The 8869-nt window shown below is 59.6% G+C and overlaps 1 protein-coding gene across 1 annotated transcript; it reads right to left on the bottom strand.

Moving 5' to 3' along the window:
* Positions 1–4506: 4506 nt before the first annotated feature.
* On the bottom strand, positions 4507–7527 carry ZNF503 (zinc finger protein 503). The gene is made up of 2 exons (XM_082853961.1): positions 6939–7527; positions 4507–6214 (listed from the first exon to the last, which is right to left on the bottom strand). The coding sequence occupies exons 1-2, from the start codon at positions 7242–7244 to the stop codon at positions 4586–4588; spliced, it is 1935 nt and encodes a 644-aa protein (XP_082710087.1). The 5' UTR covers positions 7245–7527; the 3' UTR covers positions 4507–4585.
* Positions 7528–8869: the final 1342 nt, after the last annotated feature.

The following is an 8869-nucleotide window of genomic DNA, read 5'->3' as shown; positions in this document are numbered from 1 at the left end:
GGGGCAGAGAGGAAACAAGATTGGTCATGAGTTGATAACTGTTGAGGCTGGGTGATGGGTTTGTGGGTGTCTAGTATACCATTCCCTCTACCTTTGTGTATGTTTGAAAATCTCCATGATAAAAAGTAAAATAATAATAATAACGCTGAGAACTTAAAAGAAAACAGTTATGTCCACCACACTCTCTCCCAGCTGAATCAGAATCTCTGCCTCCCAGGCATTGTTATGCTTTAAAATTGCCTCAGGTGAGAGCAGCCAAGGTGAGAATCTGCATGGACTTCATCACTCACTAGCTGTGTAACCTCAAGCTAGTATCCTTCCCCTGCTAAGCCTCAGTTTTCTCATCTGTAAAACAGGGGTAAAGCTTCTAACAACCTCATGGAATTGTTGTGAGGTTTAAATGGATAATACAGGATAATATGGGTTGGGCCTAACAGAGTGAGCAGGTCAGCCTGCAGCTTTGCAGTCACTCTGAGCACCACCAAGCCTCTAGCCATAGTATTATAGATGAGGAACCGTAAGGCAATATGTGCAGAAGAGGCCATCAGATGGCCTCCCAGGGACAGGCCTCACCTTCTGGGCAACTTTTACACGTTTTCCAGAGCACAGGGAGTTCATCAACTAGAAGGTTTTTTTCATCTGCCTTTCCTTATTGGTTAAAGACCACTCAGCACAGACACACCAGGGTCACTCAGTGTCACTGCCAGAGGTACAGATTGGGGCAGGGCTTGAATGGAGGGAAAAGCTTGGGCTCTCTCTGTTGGCCTTGCCACTTGCTTCCAGGACTTAGCCTCAGTTTCTCCATCTGTGTCAGGGGTGAGTAAAGAGATGGGCAGTCCTTGGCAAGGGGTAGGTAGTAGGAAATAATCAGAGAATGAGAATGAATGAATGCATGAATGTCTGGGGATCACTTCACTATGACGAAGTGACCTGTCGGAGCCTTGATGAGGTCAGTGGGAGCTACCCAGGATGGGGAGGGACCCTTGACACGTGGGCTAACTCCTCTGGGGTAGAAAAAGAGAGCACGGGGAACACAACAGCAGAAGCTAGTGCAGGTGGAGAAGCGCGGAGGACATGGTTCGCAGCAGGAGAGGAGCAAGGAACTACCAGGAGGGAGCTCCGGGACACCGCTTCGAAAACCGTGCGAAGGTGGAGGCGTGGGGTCTCGCGCTGACCACCCAGCCGCGCGCTGGCCAGGGTTCCGGGTCTCTTGCCCGCTCCTCTGGACTCCGCATCGCCGCCTGGCGGACGCGCCGCGCTCCGCTCGGGCTTCGGCGGCAGCGGGCTGGCGTGCGGAAGATCCCGCGGCAGTTCAAGAGACAGCGGGAGAGCCGGGGGCGCGGAGCGAGGATGGGGCGTCTGTTCCCCGAGCGGGGTCGCGCCTGGTCTGGACCTGCAGCACACACTGGCACCCTCTCCTCACTAACCCGGCGCCGGGGGTGACTCAGCTCCGTCTCACACGTCGGGGAACGCTTTCTTCCCCAACCTCCGGCCCCCAGCTCCAGAATTTTACTGCCTCTGAGGAGATTCTCCGGGAAGGCGGTCTCATTAAAATTTCAAGGCGTTTTGGGTTTGATTTTTGTTAATAAAATATCGAGACTGGGCGTGAAGGCACGAGCGTGCCCAGTTCGTCTCCGTGCCGGTCCCAGACCTGAAATTCCAGGGCTGGGGAAGTTCTAGGTCCTTCCCTCCCAAGTGGGTCCCGGCGGGCAAGGTGTGGTGGCCCTGCCCGAAGACTCGAGGCAAAGGAGAGCGAAGCGTGTGGGCCGGAGTGGCCAGGAACGTGGGGCTGGTGCTGGTGAGGGGTGAGCAAGGGCCTGGTTTTCATGTCACAAGCCGTGGACACTGGAGTCCTCGAGACTCGGGCCGCACCACCTCTTCGAATGTCCTCCCATCCCATGGGGGTGGGTATCTGTCCGAGAGCCTGCGGGTGACAAGTCACTCCATCGGCCGAGGTTCTCAATAAGCTAGACGCAGCTAGGCCCAGCCCAGCCTCTCTTACCCGGACCAGAGTGGGCGCAAGACGGCGTCGTCCCGGGTGCAGTGCGGGCAGGCGGCTCGGAGGCGCGGGAGGCTGCCCCCTCCGGGTAGGCGACGCAAAGCCTGTCTTTCTCTACCAAGTCCTCTCCAGGAGGAGGCCTAGGAGCTCCCCGCGGCGTCCCGGAGGTCGCCGGGCCTGCTTTGCGTTCAACCCGGGAAAAGGCCCCGCAGGCATGAGGCTGACGCTGGGAGGAGGGTGTAAAAATCTCAAGAGTCACCAACCCTCGAGCAAATGGCGGCGGGGGCCGCGCGGTTGACTGACCGAAGTCTGAGGCCGAGGGCGGCCTCTGCGCGGCGGTGAGCTTCCCGAGGCAGCAGGGGGAGCTTGATGCCGAGGGAGACCGGTGGCTCGGAGAACCCAGAACGGCCTGACCCTGGGGAGAGAAGGGTTCGGGGCGCGCGCTCAGCGCCGCGACTCCAGGATCCCAGGATCCCAGGAAAGGCGAGCTCTGGACCCAGAACTCCCGCGGACCCGGCGGGGCGAGCGCCCAAACAGCCAGAGACCAGGACTTGCGCCCGGGCCTGGAGTATGAGTGTGTGTGTGATCGCGGGTGGGGGGCGGGGGTGGCCTTGGACACCCGCCCCCCCTCCCAGAAAGATTAGACATCTTCTCTGCCTGGTTCCATGGGCGCTTCAGGCAGCTCCGTCCTGCCGCTCAAGCTGGGGAGAAGGGAGCGGTGCGCCCCGCGGGGATCCGCGCCCGGACGGAGAGTCCCGCCGCGCCTTTGCGGAGCTGAGCTCGCAACCCAGAACGGCCGTCGGCGTCCACGGGGTCGCCCCAGCGAGGCCGACAATGGGCGCCAGGACCCTTGCGGGGCCGAGCTGGAAGGGGCTTCCGGGTCCTGGGCCCGGGCGCGCTCTCCTGCGGCGCAGACTGGGATAAAGCGCAGACTGCAGAGAAATCGGGATGCGGAAAAGCAGCCGCGGCGCCGGCCTGACGCGGGTCCCGACTCCGGAGAGAGGAAGCAGCCCCGGGGGGAGGGTGGTGGCTGCAGGGGGTCGGCTGGTGGCCGCCTTTGGCCCTCCGCAGCCAGGAGGAGAAATGGAAAGCGAACTCACTTTACCCCTAGGGACAAGAGGGCTCCGGCGCGCTCTCCTCCCCAGGCCTGGGAAACAGGTTCCCAAGCGCCCTCCGACCCACAATCGATCCCGGCTGCCCGCCCGGAACGGGGGATGCTTGGAAAGCCAAGAGAGGGACAGCGGGTAGCGGCATCTCCTCCGGGCCGAGGCCGAGCGGGCGAGTCCCGACCTGCGCCGCTCTCTGCACAAAACGAAACCCAAACTCCCGAAAATCTCAGTAGGGAAAAATTTAAAAATCCTTTTCTTTTCTTTCACTTTTAACAAACCAGCTGCTGGGAGAAAAATTAAAAACGAAATTAGCGATAGCTAAGGACACTATCTTTCCACATTGTGAAATCCCCTTTAAAAATATTTTCCCCAAGGCCAACCCCACGATTGGCCAGCCCGTCTGAAGCCTTTGCCTCTTCCTGAAAATCACAACCAAACAATCGGAAATGCGGCCACAGTTCTGGGAAGAATGAGTAGCCATGAGGCCCAGGCCGAAACTGCCATGCTCTTCTTTCTCTTTAACCAAAAATAAAAAAAGATAATAAGAAGAAGTAAAACCTTTTAATACATCAAATATACGGAATTTTAATCTTTAAAGCGATACATTGTCTATTATTTTAGTACATGACGTAAACCTTACTTGTCCCCTTCTCAGCGGGTGGACTTAAAAATTAAAAATAGTTAAGTGTTCCTTTTAAAGAACAAAATAAGGCAAATGAGGTTTTGGAATAGAATTGTTTTTCCTTTTTTTTTTTTTCTTCCAGACTACATACAAAAAAATATCCATTCTCTTTCGATGGTATACACCTTAAAAATAATTGCAATTTGAAATCAGAGCTGACAAATTGTGACTTGTTTTGTTTTTTTTTCATTTTTTGTAACAAACATGCAGGTAAATTTGTTTCAATCAGACATTAAATAAGAACGTACAATACAATCATAGCAATTTTAAAGTAACATTAAAGAGAAGACCTCTAGTTCTGTGGCGGTTTTGTATTTATTTATAATCTACAAGGGACGGGAGGGTTTGTTTTCCACATTTTTACCCTCAAGGTTTAATTTTTTCCCCCTCTTCCTTTTTACCTACGGAGCTCAAACTAAGTAATGCACTTTTGAACCACGGGTCCGCTTGGAGCTAACATAAATAAATACCAGTGTCCACCGATGCAGTCCTCAGATGAACACTTTCTCAATTATTTTTTCCTTCTTTTTCTATAAAAAGTCAAATGATAGTTTTTCAACTTTTATAAAGTTTGGGTGGGGAGATGAGAGGTGGGGAAAAGGAGAGTGAGTTTCCCACCGGGTCTCGGTCGCTGTTTCGGGTAGATAGATACGGTATATATATATTTTTTCCTTTTCTGGCCCGGGTGATCCCCACGCGCGGGTGACAGTAGCCTCTGCCCTGTTCCCGCCCCTCCCTCGGCTCTTCCCCACTCCCCAGTTCTTTTCTTTCCCTCGACAGCCCTCCCAACCGTCCTCACTGGTACCCCAGCGCGGAGGCCGTGGTCAGTCTCTGTCCGTAGAGGGCGTAGGGGGAGTAGTAGGGTCCGGTGGCGGCGGGCACGGGCACGGGAGCGCCGGGCGTGGGGAGCGGGCTCTTGGAGTAGGGGTGGTAGCGGCTGCTGAGTCCCAGCGCGTGGTGAGGGCTGCGCAGCGCCAGCGTCCCGGGGCTGCCCGGGGCGCCCGACGTGGGGATGTGCATGTGGCAAGCCATGGCGGCCGCTGCAGCGCTGGCCAGAGACGAAGAGCTGGGGTAGCCCGACAACAGTTTGTCTGTCCCGGGGAAGGCCGTATGGGTCCGCAAGTGGCTCAGCAGCTCTTCGGACGTAGCGAAGCGCTTGTCGCAAGGCCCGTTGGCCGACACCCAGTTGCAGATGTGGGGGAGTGGGTCGTTAGGGAGCATGAAGCCGTAGGGGTAGAGGGGGTGGCCGGCCAGAGAGGGCGGTGTGGCGCCGGCAGCCGCGGCAGCGGTTAGCGATGAGTGCACGCCGTGCAGAGGGTGCGTGGGGTACACCAGCGGGTATCCGGACTTGAGAGCCGCAGCCGCCGCGGCTGGATCGTGAGCGCACGACGCGCTGGCTGCCGCCGCCCCAGCCAGGTGGCTGGCGCAGTGGTAGCTGAGGCAGTACGGGTCCCGGCACAAACTGGCTGTCATCACGGACGGCGGCGACGCTCCGGCCAAGGGGCTCGAGCCGGCGGGCTTACTGCAGCCCAGAGAGCCCGCCGCGGCCGCCGCCAGCTGCGCCCCCACCAGGCTGCCCGGCTTGGTGGGGTCGAGCGCCACCCCGTGTGGCAGGAACTGGGGCGGGTAGCCGGCGTAGGCCCCCGCCAGGCTGCCTGGGTAGGTCATGCCCGCGGGAGGCAGAGGGAACACTGTCTGGCCCGGCTTGTAGGGGGACACGGGCGCCACCAGCCCAGAGCCCAACACCGAGGAGGAGGTGGGCGCGCTGGGGCCGGAGCCGGAGCCCGATGAGCCGCCACAGTCCGAGCCTAGAGCCTTGCCCCCGGGGCCCCCATCTGGGTGCTGGTTCACGTCCACATTAATCCCGCCGCCACAGCTAATCCGGCCGTGCGCCAACCCCGTGGGTCCCCCTTCGGCCGAGGCGCCCCCGGAGCCCTTGCTGCCGCCACCGCCGCCGCCCGCCTCGGGGTCCTTCTTGTCGTCCTTGCCCTCCGGGCCGCCCCCGGCCGAAGGCAGCATGCCTCCTGGCGAGCAGGCCGAGGCGCTGGAGCTTGGGCTGCCTGTCCTGGGCGTGAATGGCTGGCAGGTGGCGCTCGGTACCCGGAATCCTGACTTCTCCGCCGAAACCCCCCCGCCGCCGCCCCCGCCGCCCCCGCCTCCGCCGCCGCCGCCTCCCGGCTCCTTCTTATCCGAGCCGGGTTTGGAGTACGGCTTGAAACTCGACTTGTCCTCCACGCCGATGTCGCTCATCTTGAGGGGGCCCGACTTTGCGTCCTTGTCGCCCCCGGCGCCGCCGCCGGCACCACCCGCGCCTCCCCCGTTGGAGGCGACCGAGGAGAGTTTGGACGAGGGCGAGGGGTCGGGCTTCCCGATCTGCGAGCATGTTTGGGCCAACAGCGCCAGCGGGCTCTTCTTGGCATCAAGCTGCGGGGGTCAGACGTGGGGGGGGCACAAAGAAAGAAGGGGAAACCGTTTAGAATCCTGGCTTCTAGGTTTCAAACGCACCTCCGCCAAGACCCGCAAAGATCCTCCCAGCCCCAAGGCGCAATTCTAGGCGACACCCCTTCTACACACACACATTCTCGCTCTTGAGAAAGCCCACAGCACCCCCCCCCACGCCCGCCATCAGGATCTTTCCTGTCCTCTCTAAGCGATGACTGTATTAAAAAAAAAATTGCAAAATGTTTTGGTTTCTGACTCTTTGACCCAGAACTGTAACCCCACGCACCCACACACACCCCTAATTCGAGTAAGGGTTCGGGTGATTGGCGCCTTAGAGGCTGTGTACAAACACCAGCTTCTGGAGAACCGGAGGACTGGGACTTTGGAACCGTAGTTTGGGCTCCCGGGCTCCTATCTTCCAGGCTGAGAATGAGCGGACCTCGGTCGGGGTAGGGGCTTTAATACCAAAGGGAGAAACAAGTTTCGGCTGCCTTACCTCCTAGTATTCACACCTCATTCTACCTCCTCCTCTCTTTCCGCCCTAGTTTTAAGGTGCGGGAGCACTATCCTCTCCTCTCATCCCGGAGCTGAATCACTCCGACCCCCCCTTCCATCCCCCCCCCCCCCCCGATCCAGAGAGAAAGAAATCCTGTGAAGGGGCAGCCAGGGTGGTGGTCCCAGCGCGCTCCAGGGATAGGGTCCTTACCTCTATGGGGCTGACGGGAGTGGAAGGCAGGGGCTGCAGGTACTCGGGGTGCAAAATGTGGCCAGTCCGTGCCGTCAGCATCTTCAGCACCTTGATGGGCAAGCGGTTAGCCTGGCGGAGAGGGTCAGAGGGGGGCACGGCGTGCACAAAAGGCTTGGTGCTGCCGGCCGGGGACGAGCCTGGGCCGGGGCCGGAGCCGGAGCTATTTCCAGAGAGCGCGCTGGTCCAGGCAGGGTCCGCGCTGCCGCTGCCGCCGCCGCTGTGCTTACTGCTTCTTAAGGCAGAAAGCGAGGGCGCTGTGCTCATGACCCACCCGCGCGCATGGGAGCAGCGGGGGGAGGGCTCCTGGAGGCGCGGGGCGGGCTCGGGGCTGCGCGCTCGCCGGGGGAGCAGGAGCAGCAGCAGGAGGAGGAGGAGCTGGCGCGGCGATCACGGGCGCCCAGAGCGCCTTCTCGGCGCCTGGAGCCAGAAGCGAATAATCCTGGGTGGCCCGCAGCGGAGCTGTGGCCGAGCGGGAGGAGCCGGCCCGACTGTGGGAGTGCCGGGTGGCTCGCGGTGTCCGCCTCGGGCCGTGCCCCTGCGCTGCGCACTCGCGGCCCGGCGCTAGCGCCTGCGCTGCTCTCCGCGATGTGAGCCGCTGCCTGTCCAGCCTGGGCTCTGGCGAGGAAACTCACTTCAAAAGCAGCTGCACCAAGGGGGAGATTAAAGCCTTTGCCGCCTTCCAATCAAATGGGAGCCCGAGGTGATTGGAGGGTCAAGGGGATGTGACGCGTCCCGCGCCGCTGCCGCCGCCGCCGCCGCCGCCGCCAGGACTCTCAGCGCTGGTTTTAATGGGCAGCTCCCTCTTCGCCGCTCCCCCTGCGTGTCCCTCCCCCGATTTCGCTCGGAGGACAAGCTGGACATTTATTCTACGTTTGCTGTCTGCCGCCTCCCTCTTTTTTCTTCCTCGTCGTCCGTCCTTTTCCCCAGCTGGAGAATAAACTGAGACCTTCTTTGGCAGGAGGGTGTGTGTGAGGAACAGTTTGGGGTTGTTCAGAAGGAGCACTGGCGGGAGTGTGGACAACAGCTAGACTGTCAACTCCAGAGCCGCACAGGGGGCCCGCACACCAAATATTCTCTCCTCCTCCTCCTCAGTGGTAATTGAAATCTCTTGCGGTGCGGCCGCCTGGGTAAGGAAAGGTGGGGAGCGGGTGTTGGAGGAAGTCCGCCCGCCCGCTTTGATTTCTCGAGATTCGGCGGCGGAGAAACCAGAAGCTGGGTGGGCAGCGGAGGCGGTAGAGGCCTGTCTCCGCTTGGTGTGCTAGGCTCCCCGCCCTTCCCGGCCACGTGACGCCCGGGGATGCGCAGATTGGGGCAGAAGCGGGGGTCACATGTTTCCTCTGTTTCACACTCAGCCCCCCCATTCTTACTCTCTCCTGCTACCCTCTTTTCTACCCCCCCCGCCCCGTTCTTTGGGCATCTCCACCCCTCCATCAATTGTCAATGTTCCTCGACCGCAATCAATCAGTTATTTGTCAGCTCTTGTCAATCCGACGGTGATTTATGTCAGCTTTTGTTGCTGATTACAAGGCGGGTGCGACTGGAAGGCAAAAAGAGAGAGGGAGAGAGAGACGGAGAGGAAGGAAGAGACTGAGGGGGAACTAGAGAAGGGGGAAAGAGGAGCAGCCTCCTGGGATGAGAGGCGGGGGCTCTAAGAAAAAGAATGAAAGAGGAGAAAGAGGCGCTCAGTGTCAGGAAAATGAATAGTGAGAGTAAAGTGTGCAGGTGCGCCCAGGGCGCTGAGAGTGGTGCGCTGGCCTGGGGTGTGCGCCTCGCTCCTCTCAATGTCGGAGAGAGAGATACAACCTTCCACCTCTGGGGAATTCCGGTCCTTTGGGGCCGCAGAGTTCCGGGCGGCACAGGATATCCGAGACGGGCGGTGGCGACGTCTA

This window comes from Leucopleurus acutus (genome assembly GCF_964270905.1).
Source record: "Leucopleurus acutus genome assembly, chromosome: 14".
Lineage (NCBI taxonomy): Eukaryota > Metazoa > Chordata > Mammalia > Artiodactyla > Delphinidae > Leucopleurus > Leucopleurus acutus.
This window is presented reverse-complemented; position numbering and strand designations above follow the sequence as displayed.